Raw genomic sequence first — 14,041 nt, forward strand, 5'->3', positions numbered from 1 at the left:
TCTGAGAGAAGTGATTCTCTTGGATTCTCTGAGAAAAATTATAGATCAAAAGTGATTCTTTGTGAGAAGTGAATCAGGGGAAGCTATTTTTTTCAGCTCCTAGCCTCCTAGTTCACTTCACGGAAATCATCCGAAGATAAACTATAATTTTGTTTTGTATTTTTGATGCTTGGTTGATGTGCTTATAATCAAGAACCAAAACACATGGCATAATGTTCAATTGAAAGATATAATGATAAAGAATATTTTGGCAGTTACAACTGCTACTTTTGAATCATGTATTGTAGTCTGAGTTAATTCAACTTGTGTCTGCTGAAATTAATGTGGATGTATAATTTCTTATTACTAACTTTCATTGCGGAGTTATTTCAACTCTGCCATTTCAACCAGCAGTTGTCATGCTGAAAATCAGCAACTATGACTTGCAGAGTTACCCTTTATCTTTGTGATCAATCTGCATGACCAAAATTTGAGCTTCTTTCTTGCTGCATATTTTGTTTTATACATTGAGTTACATCTTTGAAAGTTTAATAAAATTTTATATTTATACTGCCTTTTTAGGCTTCCAATTGGCATAATAATATTGAAGTTACTTAATAGCATGATATATTCATATATTAGATATGCATAGAAGTGGTGTATGTGTTGCACTTGTATTCATTATGAGAGCTCTAGGCCCAAATATATACAGGTACAGACAATGGGGAAATACAAATATTTATAAGCCATCTAACGGTATGAAACATTATTCTAGCTATTATCTTTGTACTTATTGTTTTCTATGGACTATGGTGGCTTCATTTGTCCAAAAGTATTGGGTACATTAACTCTCTTCGATTTTTAATATGCTACTGAAAATAGAATGTACAACCTGCAGTCTCTTTGTGCTGTAATATTATTTTTCCTGGATATATTTAATGTGTATATTTGTACCACATGCATTTTTAGTGTAACTTTTATGTTCTGTGTTCTTAAGATAGCTCATGACATGTGAACTTTCAGCTTCTCCAAATGATAGACAGTGGTGAAGGCATTGACATTTCTGGAATTTCCGACAAGCCATTGGTGAAGCACTTGAAGAAACTTTTCCGATCTCTGAGACTGAAAGAAAGTGCAAGTGGGGCTTACTTGCTGCCTCCAAAAAATGTTCCTACGCTTGATATTGTTGGATCATTACTATTAGAAAGTTCCAGACTTTCAGATAACAAAAGTGGAAAGTCAGTATCACCAAATAGAGAAGAACTACCACAGGCTAACTTTGATGTGCAAAATAAAGATAAAGATGATATTATTTCCGAAGAGCCGAAAGTTATTGATGTGGAAGAGGAACCTCCTAAACGAAGGTTGGTGTCACAATTTGTTCTGCTGCAGTATTCCCGATAAATTTCATTGCATACTGTAAGTATGATAGAAGTATTCTTGGCCATATACTTGTTTGGCTAGATAGTTGCACCAGATGTGTCCTTCATTGAGTTACTTTAGGCTAACAACAGTACATGAGTTTTTCAATTACTGAATGTTAATGTCTGCTTCACTATAATGCCAGAGTATCCCACATTCCCACTATTAGCATATATTCTTGATGCTGGTATTCAGTAGCATTAGTAACTTAATAACACATGGCAAGGACATGATCGTATCCCACTGAGCGAAACCTGGTGAGACAGGTGGGTGTCAACCGGGTTATGAGGGTTCGTCTCCACTTGCCCTCCCATGAGGGGTTATGATGAACCTTGCCACCATGCATCATGGCCCTCCTGTCCGTCCCCATCTAGTGAGTTTGTGGATAGCAAATAGGAGCTTTATTTTTGCCTTTCCCCCATAGTTAGCTTCCTAAAACTCGAAAAACGGGTGGGAGGGGGGAACCGGACAGGAGGTGGTGGGTGGGTGGGTGGGTGGGTGGGGGGTGTTGGAGGTAACACAGACTTGATTAGCCAGAGACTGCCTCTAACCCCAGGCCGTCTCCTTGATTATATATAGAGATAGACATTGCATTGATTACAAACAGCTCACTAGAGCATAGCTAATCAGATAGGTGCCTTGGCAGCCGCACACACCTCTTGGGCTGCCCAAGGTCTTTAAAGACTATAATTAACTAGCATAGTTATCTAGGAAATGCTTAGGAAGCAGGGCTTATTAACTACATTTCTCCCCCTAAGACCTGCTTCAACTAATCTTGATCTCCTTGATCCCAATCCTGCTCCTCATCTCTTCCAGCTTGGTTTTGCCCAAGGCTTTAGTCAGTATATCAGCGAGCTGATCTGCAGTGGGAATGAACTTTGTCTTGATGCTACCTTCTTCCACACAATCTCTGATAAAATGATGCTTGATTCTAATATGCTTGCTCTTGTCATGGAAAACAGGATTCTTTGCCAAAGCCAGAGCAGACTTATTGTCTACTCTGAGTTCCACCACCTCAACTTTTCTTCCCAACAAATCTACAAACAGTCTTGACAACCACAAAGCTTGGGTTGCAGCTGTTGTCATCGCCACATATTCAGCCTCATAGCTAGACAGAGCAACAACTCTCTGTTTGACAGACTGCCAGCTGACCAGGCTGGTTCCAAGGAAGAACAAACATCCAGTTGTGCTTTTGCTTGAATCAACATCTCCAGCCAAATCTGAATCACTGTAACCCACAAACCTTGCTTTGCCTGTTGTTCTAGTGTAGCAGAGCCCATGATCTAGAGTACCAGCCAGGTATCTCAAGATCCTCTTCACAGCCTGAAGATGTTCAGTTGTTGGCTTCTCCAGAAATCTGCTAACATACCCTACAGTAAAAGCCAAATCTGGTCTTGTGTGCACTAGGTATCTCAAGCTGCCAACCAGTCTTCTGTACTGAGTTGGATTTACTTCCTTTGCTGTGCTTTCCTTGCTCAATTTCAACCTTTCTTCCATGGGTGTGGTGGCTGGATTACAACCTGCCATACCACCAAGCTCAAGTATCTTCTTAGCATAATGGGTTTGCTTCAGAGTGATGCTCCCCTCTGATTGTCTCACCTCAACTCCCAGATAGAAAGACAGAAGACCCAAATCACTCATTTCAAAGGTTTGCTTCATCTTTACCTTGAGAGCTTCAATCTTCTGCTGGTTGACTCCTGTGATGATCAAATCATCAACATATACTCCAATTACCAGTAGGGAGTCACCTGATCCCTTCCTGTACATAGCAGCTTCATACACATTCTGCTCAAAACCCATCTGCTTGAGAGTCAAGTCAAGCTCAGCATTCCATGCCCGAGGAGCCTGTCTTAGGCCATACAGAGCCTTGTGCAGCCTGTACACTTTCTTCTCCTCTCCTGGTACTACAAAACCTGGAGGCTGTGTAACATAAACCTCCTCCTGGAGTTCTCCATTCAAAAATGCAGACGTCACATCCATGTGATGTACTGCCCATCCCTCTTGTGCTGCTAGGGCAAGCAAAACACGCACTGATTCCAGCCTTGCAACCGGTGCAAAAGCATCTTCATAATCAATTCCTTCTTGCTGCACAAAACCACGGGCCACAAGTCTTGCCTTGTGCCTAATTACAGCTCCATGCTCATCCTTCTTCAGCTTAAACACCCATTTCAGTGAAATTGGACGGTGACCAGGACGGGGAGAAACAAGTTCCCAAGTCCCATTCCGCTCTACTGATCTCAGCTCCTCCTTCATCGCTGCTTGCCAATCTGGATCATCTTTGGCTTCTTCATAGCTTGTAGGCTCACCATAATGGGTGAGATTCAGTTCTGCAAACAGCCGCTGCGCCGGCGGAGGGGTTGGCTGATCACCAATAATGTCATGAATCTTTCGATAGCGGAGTTCTTCATCGTCGTGGTAGGCATCCACCCTTTCATCATCATCCTCCAGGGGGGGTCACATGCTCAACCTGAGGACTTACTGGAGCTAGTGTAGGTGTTCTGGGCGACGCAGGCGCCTCTGCCTCCGCTGCGGGCTCCTCTGCTTCCGCTGCAGGCTCTCCTGCATTCACCGGAGAGAAACCAGGCGATGCAGGATGTGGCGGAGGAGATAGTGAAGGCGACGCTGAACTTCCTGCTTCAGGAAGTGCCTCCGCCCATGGGAATTCAACAGTAAACTCACTGCCCGCTGCTTCTGATGTGCCTGCTGCCGGTGATGCCCAGTCCTAGCCGCGGCCTTTGTCGAACACCACATCGCGGCTGACACGCACGCGCTGGGACACTGGATCATAGATACGGTATGCCTTGGCCCCTTCCGCATAGCCGATAAACACGCCAGCCTCGCCGCGGTCATCGAGCTTGCGAAGCTGAGTAAGCCGCCGGGTATAAGCCACACAGCCAAAGACCTTGAGGTGGCCGACTGTTGGTGCCCGGCCGTGCCACGCCTCATAAGGAGTGGCATTCTTCAGCGCCTTCGTTGGGGATCGATTCAAAATGTGCACAGCCGTCATCACAGCCTCCCCCCAAAACCGAGAGGGCATCCGGCGTTGCTTGAGCAAAGCTCGTGCCATGGCCACCACTGTTTGGTTCCTGCGCTCAACAACACCGTTCTGTTGCGGTGAATAAGGAGCACTAAAATGCCGTTTAATACCTTCATCAGCGCAGTATGCAACAAACTCCGCGACGGTGAATTCGCCGCCATTGTCGGTGCGCAGAACCTTCAACTTGCGCCCGCTTTCCACCTCTGCTGCCACCTTGACCTTCTTAATTGCTTCTGCTGCTGCGTCCTTGGATGGCAGCAGCACAGCCCACATAAAACGGGTAGCGTCATCGACGAGCAGCAAGATATAGCGGTTGCCCGCCGGTGTCGCTGGCGTGACCGGACCGCACAGGTCACCGTGCACCAGCTCAAGCTGATTCTGGGCACGGTATGCTGCTGCAGCCGGAAAGGAACGCCGCCTCTGCTTGGTGGTAACGCAGGTGTCACACACCTGCTCAACATGGTCGACCACCGGCATCCCGCGCGCCATCTCCTCCTTGCTGAGTCGTCGGAGTGCGTCGAAGTGCAGATGGCCGAAACGCTCGTGCCACTGCCACGCCTCATCATCCTTGCGCGCCGCGAGACAGAGAGGTTGTGCAGCCTCAAGATGCAGAATATACAATCTATTCTTCCCTCTGTGTACCTTGGCGAGCAGACGGCGGCTCTTGTCCCAAATGCGAAGCACGCCATCTTCAATCTCAACCTTGGACCCTCCTTCATCAAGCTGACCCAGACTTAGGATAGAGTTCTTCAGCGCCGGAATGAAGTAGACGCCATGAAGGACCCTCTGCTCACCGGTCTTGGCTTGGAAAACAATAGACCCGACGCCCTTGATCTCTACCTTCGACGCGTCCCCGAACCTGACCGTTCCTCGAACGCCAGTGTTCAGATCAGCAAAGAACTCTTGGCGCCCGGTCATGTGATGCGTCGCGCCGGAGTCCAGGTACCAGCCGCTGTCCACCTCTTCTTCGTCCACGCCGAGATAGGCGCGAGCACGTGGCTCGGAGAACTCGACGTGCTGCGCCGTGTAGCTGTGCGCCAGCGTGCTCTGTTCCAGGCTAATGAAGCCATGTGCCAGAAACAGAGCGCCATCTTCATCGCACTCGGCGTACTGGGCGTGCGCCTCATGCCTTCCTTGGTTCCCGCCACGCTGCCCAGCCTGATTTCCGCCGCCACGGCCTCCACCACGGCTGCCACCGCCGCGGCCAGCACGGTTTCCACCTCTACCGCCGCGCTCTGCACCTTCACGGCGCGGCTGGGGACACTCACGTGCCCAGTGGCCCTCCTGGTTGCAGTTGAGGCAGGTGTTGGGGCCGACGCGGCCAGCAACATTGCCATCTCCTCGTCCGCCACCACGTCCACCGCCTCTGTCTCGTCCTCGTCCACCACCGCGGCTACGTCCACCGCCACCGCGCTGGTTCCTGAATCCAGAACCACCGGCATCATCTCCCTTCTTCTCCTTCCTCCAGCGCGCTCTCCACTGCTCCTCGGTGTACAACAGCTTGCCGTTGATGGCCACCGGCTCGGTCAGCGCTTGTTCCTCGCGATTATCCACCGCCTTGAGCCTTCCAGTCACCTCGAGAGTGAGCGCCTCGAAGTCGAGGAACTGCTCAATGGCGACAACAATCTGCACATACTTGGCCGGCACCGTGCGCAGAAACTTCTCCACCACTCGCTCTTCAGTGATGTCCTTGTCACCATGAATGACAAGTTGCTGGTGCAGAGTTGACAGACGCTGGGCGAAATCCTCCACTTGCTCGCCGGGGTTGACGCCGATGTTCTCCCAATCGCGGCGTAGGCGCTGCAGCGTTGCTCGACGGACCCGGTCCACGCCGATGCGAGTCGCAGCGATGGCGTCCCACGCCTCTTTCGCCGTAGCCTTGTCGAGGAGTGGGATGCCCATCTCCTTGGGCACGGCCCCGACAATCACCTCCAGTGCGCGCCTGTCATCGTGAAACTGGACAGGACCGCCCTCGATGGCGTCCCAGAGATCGCGCGCCTGCATCCTCAGCTTCATGGTCTGACTCCACTCGTAGTAGTTTGTCTTGTCCAGCATCGGCCACGACGTGCTGCTACCGGAGTCGCGGTACACCACTCTGCCTTGCGGTGATTCGTAGCGACCGCCGCCGCGGCCGCGCCTCCGGTCCCGCAGTGGTGACTGCGAGCGCCTCTTGTCTCGCGACGGAGTCCGCAGCCCCCGATTCCTGCTCTCCGCCTCCTCTTCCTCCTCCTCTGCATCCTCTTCTTCTCCCTTCTCAGCAGCAATTTCGGCCCGCAGCTCCTGCGCCGTCCTTGCTGCCGCCTCTGCAGCAGCCGCCGCCTGCTTTGCTGCCTGGACTGCCAGCGCTGCTGCTTCCTCTGTAGCCTTCAAGCGCGCGGCATGGCCGGAGGAGTCGCCCAGCTCTCCATCGCCGGTTCCCTTGGCCTTGAGCCTGGCAGCGCGCTCAGTAGAGGTCGACATGGGGTGGAGAAGGTGAGGAGTTGGCCTCGTGGCTCTCTAGTGTCTAACCTTGCTCTGATACCAAATGTTGGAGGTAACATAGACTTGATTAGCCAGACTGCCTCTAACCCCAGGCCGTCTCCTTGATTATATATAGAGATAGACATTGCATTGATTACAAACAGCTCACTAGAGCATAGCTAATCAGATAGGTGCCTTGGCTGTACACACCTCTTGGGCTGCCCAAGGTCTTTAAAGACTATAATTAACTAGCATAGTTATCTAGGAAATGCTTAGGAAGCAGGGCTTATTAACTACAGGGGGGGGGGGGGGGGAGGAGATCACACGAAAACAACCGGGACAGACCCCACCCGCATCCGTTGGCTGCCTCTAGCCATTGCCCTAGATCCCATGAACTTTCCCGTGCTCCACCTCTCCCTTGTGGCAGCGCTCCACCTCCCCCTTCCTCTGTTTCTCCGTGTTCCACGCCAGGGCCAAGCGCTGCCAGCCTTCGATCTCCTTCATCTCATCCCATGATAGGGCCAAGTGCCACCAAGCCTTGATCTCCCTTGTCTCGTGTGGTCGCGCCATTAAGCTACTGTAGGTTACATCAGGGCCGATCCTGCCCACGACAAGCAGTCTTCATGCTGGGCACTATGAGCTTCATGCTTCCAAGCATGACACAATAACCGTGGCAGCCATAGCCATATCGGTGAACCTGCATAGTGCTCGATGAGGTCTTTATGTTCCCATGATTGATTCAAGTTGCGTTTGTAGGTTGCTTGATTGAGGTGGTGCTCTCGTGAGTAGTGAGTTGCTGTGAGTTCTTCGATGAGTTCTGCACATGCGGCGTAGTCAAAGTATATTACTGCTGCATTTTCTCTTGAAATAACTATTCTAGGTTCTAATGTTCTTGATTAGTAGGTTTGGCATTATCCTATCTAGTGTGGCTGTGTGTTTATGGAATGCCTCATTTCCTTCTCAAATTTGTTACCCGACACAACATGATTATTTTTTTGTCTGATTACTGCCCAACTTGTTACACGATTTAATATTTTTGCTCTGTACAGGATAATCGGTCCTGCAATGCCATCTCGTGAATTACTGGCTGCAGCAGCTGAAATGACAGAGGCTCTTAGGTGCCGGTAATGATTTATTCTTGTTTTTAGTCTGATATGTTTAGCCTAGATTCATGTGTCAAACAATGGTTAGCTTAGGCAAAATTTCATTTATTTAATGTTCCTAACCAGGGATGCTGAACTGGAAGCCGGTGATGATTTGCTCATAGGCCCCCCACCGCCTGCTGTAGTTGCTGAAGCTGCATCTGCAAATGAAGCTGAGCGATTTGAAGAGGTACATTGTCAGTAATGATATTCCACCATTAATAATTTTGGAGCAATGCAGTACCAAGTACCTATGTTATTTTAAAGTTCATCCACTGTTAGTACTTTGGAGTCAAGTCAACGGTTTCATGATTGGGTCAAGTTTACTTCTTGCTTCATCGACTTGCATGCTTTTGCTGTGCACTTTTCTCGAGTTATCTTTACTGTTTGCAATTTTCACAGCAGTTGTGTATGTAACCTGTCCACCTTGTCTGTCATCAATAATCCTGATTGATTTTGTGCTAACAACAGTATAATGTGTCCTCATTGATCCTTGCTACATGCTTTTCTTATTTACCTTGCAATCAGCTAGTCTCAGCTGCCTATGGGGTCAATTTGTTATTCTGGATGATATCATATATATCTTAATATTTGATCCTTGGCACAAATTACGGAGTAATATGTGTGACTCACTTTGCTTGTATAACTGCAATCGACATTATAAACAACTTTCAGGTCCTGTTGGGATACTTGGGATTATGATCCAAAAAATTTTGAGAGCACTCCTTTGATTGATTAGAACGCGAAGTTCTTTCTTCTAGTTTGTCTCTGTCACTTAATAAACATTTAATGGACAACATGATTATTTTCTGAATTCTTATTTTCTTTTTCAATTAAATATCTGGTTTTGTATGTTCCAGCAATTTGTTGACCTTTCTTTTGGATGTTTTTTGGTAGGTTACTCGAATATTGGCGGCTGACACAAATTCACCTTATGATGTTCTGGGGGTAAATTGGAAGATGTCAACTGATAACATGAAGAAAAGGTGGTGATTTGTATGCTCTTCATTTTCACAGCTAATTTGTTTTGATAATAAAAATGTTACCCAAATCATACTGTAAAGATAATAGAATGGTCCGTGTAGTATTTGTTCTGTAGGTTGTTGAGACTATTGTTGACACAAATAGTGAAAATTCGTAGCAGTACCTTTTAGGCTTTTACAGGTCTTGCAATCTTCAAGCGCCCGTGAAGAAAGTGGCTCCATTTTGTTATCTATGTCATAAACCTATCACATCATGCTACATTAGTTATGTTTTTCTTTTATGTTTTCTGCTTAAGTGACTAATCCTCCTATCTTATACTGTAGGTATTGGAAGTTGTCTCTTTTAGTACACCCGGACAAATGTCCTCATCCTTCAGCACAAGAGGCATTCGTGAAATTAAATAATGCCTTCAAAGACTTACAAGACCCTGATAAGGTGCACGAGTTTTCCACACACTGAAACTAGGTTCATCTTTCTATCAAAGTTCACTTGCAGAATTTTGCCAAGTACAGAACCACTATTACATTTGTCTTATTTGGAGAAAATAATACATACTGTGTCCATTAAAGAAGATACTATTGAAGAGATAAAACATTTGATGAAAGTTCCAGCTTAGTTTGTCTCTCTTTTCGCTGATTAGTAAAATCCAGCGTCCTCCCTCTCCCTCCCTCCCTCAGTGCAGCTTACATTTTTGTTTCTGGCATTTTCTTCATTTGCAGAGAGGTGCAATAGACGAGAAGATAAAAAAGAAAGAGGAGATGGAACAATTTGAGGTAAACTTCTGTAGAATATCTATTGCTTATTGTTTGATCAGAATGAAACAGATAAGTATTTTATGCTGTTTATCCCATTTCTCTACTTTTTAGATTGAGCTTAAAGCAATGCGTGAGGCTGCGGAATGGAGACGGTTACAAGGTAAACTATTGCAATATCAAGAGCAATATTCCAAAATAAAATTTAGATATAATTTGATGCTATGTACTGTAGCGTGTAGTGACATTTTTTGGGGTACAAATTTCAATCTACAGTTGTACTTTATATGACGAAGATCTAACTGCATGCTATGAATTCCTATCCAGAATATCACTTAGGCAAGCAACACAACATTATCAAATTAACTATCATAATAACAAGAATGATTTTTTTGTCTCTAATTACATACTAGCTTCCAAATCAAACACTGTTGAATGGACCTCTGGCTTCTCCATAAAGCTTGAATTATAAGATATAAAGCAAATTTCACATACTGCGCTCCATGCACATGCTGTGATTGTGTTGACTTTAGTTATTTATACTTTATTTGTGTTTGGTAATTGCAGTGATTGAGGGCCTTTAGCCCTGTGCACTAATACACTTTAACCACCATAAGATGTAACCTCTTTTTCATTTTTTTGTCTGCTTGTGCGCCCAGATTTGATGGACGTGATTTCATTGATTATTTTTGTTCAAAGTTTGTCATAGCTGGTAGTTGTGAAGATATTGAATGTCAAGGATAAATATGATGTCATCCTCTTTTTGCTTGCAGGTGTATCACTTGCAGGTGATGATGAACTTTTAGCAGGTCCAAAAGAGTCACAGGGACCTAAGAGAGATGAATGGATGACCACATTGCCACCCGAGAGAAAAGTAATGATAGAAATATTTACTTGTGTAATTGTTTTATCTACAATCCACCAAAGTATGCTTTATTGTGATATCTTACATGTATGTAATTTTTTTTCTTCTCACAGGCAGGAGTGCCGATGCATTCAACTAAATCATTTAGTATGAATGGTAAAGAAGGACGTGGAGACACAAGTGTCTGGACTGATACCCCTCTTGATAGAGCACAAAAGGCACAGCAAAGGTATGCTTACTGAAAGCAAGGGATTTTTTTCCTCGAACTATGCAGGAGAGCTCCGTATCATTTCACTAAGAAAGAAAAGAGTACAAGAGCAAGACGAAAACAGCCCCACCCAGAACACACGCTACAGAAACCCAGTTGTCTATAAACCACGTGCTCCTGACTAAAGAACACGACCAAGGGGATCAGACTGCCAACCAGAAAAGGCGCCAAGAGCTACATTCATCGGCGACCTTGTGCAGAAGACTGAATATTAGCGGAAGCTCCCTCAAACACACAAGCATTCCTAAATTTCCATACTTCCCAGGCTACCAAAATAATAAGGGAATTAAGCCCCTTGCGCATCTCCTTGGGGGAGTTTGTGCCAAAGTCACCATGGAAAGTTTCTGAAAAACCAAAGTCCAAACCTGCTGGGTAAACACACAAGAGATTAGGATGTGCTGGATTGTCTCCTCAGCCTGATCACAAAAGGGCAAGCAGGCTGGTGGGGCAGCTTGTGCTTGGTGAGGCGATCGGCCGTCCAACACCTTTTATTGATGGCTAACCAAAGGAAGAACTTGGCATTTGAGAGGGGCCCAGCTTTTCCAAATTTTTCTAGGGACCAAACTTGATAGTTCCCAAGAAAAAGGCAGTGTAGGCCGACTTGCTAGAGTAGGATCCCGATTTTGTAAGTTTCCAGTGGTGCTGATCAGGGACACTCAGTTGCAAAACCACCGCCCACCAAGTCCAGAAAGCAAGGGAATTGCGCAGGAATAGTAGATTGATTATGCGGAGGCAATAGTACAATCATATATAGGCAAGTATTGTCCTAGGGTTTTGGCTAATAGAATCTGGGCCGGCCATGGGCATCCTTGCCTACAACAGATCATCAATCAACCATACAGATCATGCACGGGGCCAAGGCCCAAAGGGCCAACCGAACTAAGTCCCTCCCTATAGCTGTCTAACACTTATGAAGCAGTTTAGTTCTTTTTATGATTTATGATAGTTTGTTCAATATTTTTCATGCCTGCTAGTGCAGTGGCAATACTGGTAAAGAGAATTAATTGGCATCAGTACAGGACAAAAAGCCCACATAGCAGAGTTGGCAATAATGCATTGCAACCTACATGTAGAGCCATCACACTAAGCAATATTCAAATTCCACTTCCATATAGAAGTTGTCTAAACCAACTTTGCTTTTAGCAATGATGAAAAATGCAAAATAGCACACAAACATGCAGCAACTGGGCACTGAGGCAAAAAATAGTGACATTTCTGTATGATGTGGTTGTTCCCTGAACAACCTGAAGGCTGCTACTATTTTAATGACTGGTTCCTCCTTGAAACTAGATAAAACCTAGTTGGAATTTTGAACTGTGAAGAACTTCCAGCAGTAGGCTAACACCAGGAGCGAGAAGTTCCTTCCAGGTTAACACTAGTTAAAGGCATGAATGTTACTAGCTCTTGTAGAACATTCGTTTGCATATGTAGTTATTTCACTTAAATATTATAGGCTTGCATATTATTGCGTCAATATGCACACTATTAATTATTCTAAAGCTCAGAATTATTTTTAATAACACATCCTGAAAATTAAATCATCCTTTTGTAAAGCAAACTTTCCTTTGATCATTGTGAGTTAAGCAGGATTGAAATTAGTGTTTCCATGTATTGTCACTTATGTATACCATGCTATAGTATTTCAATGGTCGAATGGCTCATAATTCTAGAAATATAATGGCATTAGTAATTACATAATGCCTTTTGCCTTTATGATAATGAAAGCGTAAGTGCATGGATTGGATGTCACAAACTTAATATAAACCAGCTGATTGGCAACTGTTTTCATTGCCAACTAATTAAACTCATGGAATCTTGCCATCGTTGTTTGAGTCAGCAGGCAAACAACATTGTAATGGTGGCATCAGTTTGCTTTGCTATTAAAATATAAAATAGATGCACCATATTACTGGCATTTCCATTTGTAGTACGCCTTGTCCCCATTGCATCTTTAAATAATACCAATGTACATGGGCTAATGGATTACACTCTCTTGCAGCTATCTAGAAGCCTACAATAAGACAAAGGCGATTGCAGAAGGCCATGATGTAAAGAGCAAAAACCCGGATGCTTCAATTGTAGATAAGTACAATACCTCCAAAAGATCAGTGTCTCTTGTGCAGAAGCACCGAGAGAGTAAAAAGGAGAAAATGAAACAAAAGCAGCACGAAAAAGAAGAATGGGAGGGAAACCACCCATGGAAGCCATGGGACCGGGAGAAGGATCTGACTGCTGGGCGCCAAAAGGTAGCCTTAGACCCAGAGAACATGTCACAAGGATTAACTTCCCGTTTCGCATCTGGTTCTGTTCAGAGGAACTTCCTGTGAGCAGTATGGAAAGATACTCCTGGAGCATGGCCTAATCGATGATTAATATCCAGTTACATCTTTCGGCCTGTTTGCTTACTTGTATACGATCGTGGATTATAAGCTGGAACAGTACTTTTCTCTCATACCAAACCAGCCAGCAGTAAATAATCCACGATCGTTTGCGACGAAATGAACAGGCTGTTTGTCGGCAGATGGCAAATATATTACTGACACATAAAAACGAGTTATGTTACCAAGGACAGTCATCCTGTAAGTTTGTTCGAACTATATAATGGTCTTAGAATTGCAATTTCTTTTTAATCGTGGTAAAATGTCTAGGTTATGGAGTTGGGTTACCATGGGCCTTTTTGTTTCTTTTTTTTATTGTACGAAAAATGTGGCATGGCTTTGCGGATGGTCTCTGATAGTTCATGGTCCACTTGGATACAATACATACCCTGTTACTTTCATACGTGCAGACTGCTACTATAAACTTGGATTTATAAAGTTTACTCGGTGATGTGACATCAACATGTACATTTTATGCCTAGTTAAGTTATACCTAAAAGTACTGATAGGTTAACGCCTCTCCTTTGTAAAATACTTAAGTCTTCTAACTACGAGTTTATTCACTTGATTAGATTGTTTAGCGTTAGTACTGAGGTCCTTCCACTACGAGATTCAAAGTCTGAGCGTTTCTTCGCAGTCCCAAGTCAGATAGCTTTTATGGTTCCTTCGTCAATATTGTGTATTCCAGAATTTACAAACTAGTCAATTTAGCTATAACCTATTTAAGAAATTAGCAAACCATCTCATGATCGTA

The 14,041-nt window shown here is 45.0% G+C and overlaps 1 protein-coding gene across 1 annotated transcript; it reads left to right on the plus strand.

Annotated features, from left to right (window-relative positions):
• Positions 1 to 801: 801 nt before the first annotated feature.
• Positions 802 to 13,745, plus strand: LOC136532420 (uncharacterized). Its single transcript, XM_066525020.1, has 10 exons — positions 802 to 1,343; positions 7,948 to 8,022; positions 8,128 to 8,230; positions 8,938 to 9,026; positions 9,348 to 9,459; positions 9,744 to 9,797; positions 9,891 to 9,939; positions 10,550 to 10,650; positions 10,755 to 10,870; positions 12,909 to 13,745. The coding sequence occupies exons 1-10, from the start codon at positions 1,012 to 1,014 to the stop codon at positions 13,234 to 13,236; spliced, it is 1,359 nt and encodes a 452-aa protein (XP_066381117.1). The 5' UTR covers positions 802 to 1,011; the 3' UTR covers positions 13,237 to 13,745.
• Positions 13,746 to 14,041: the final 296 nt, after the last annotated feature.

Source organism: Miscanthus floridulus, unplaced genomic scaffold (genome assembly GCF_019320115.1).
Source record: "Miscanthus floridulus cultivar M001 unplaced genomic scaffold, ASM1932011v1 fs_615_1_2, whole genome shotgun sequence".
Taxonomy (NCBI): domain Eukaryota; kingdom Viridiplantae; phylum Streptophyta; class Magnoliopsida; order Poales; family Poaceae; genus Miscanthus; species Miscanthus floridulus.

Coding starts and splice junctions, on each gene's coding strand:
- LOC136532420 (XM_066525020.1), top strand. CDS start 1,012: ATGATAGACAGTGGTGAAGGCATTGACATTTCTGGAATTTCCGACAAG. Junction 9,798..9,890: donor AGGAGATGGAACAATTTGAG/GTAAACTTCTGT, acceptor TCTACTTTTTAG/ATTGAGCTTAAAGCAATGCG. Junction 9,940..10,549: donor GGAATGGAGACGGTTACAAG/GTAAACTATTGC, acceptor TTTTGCTTGCAG/GTGTATCACTTGCAGGTGAT.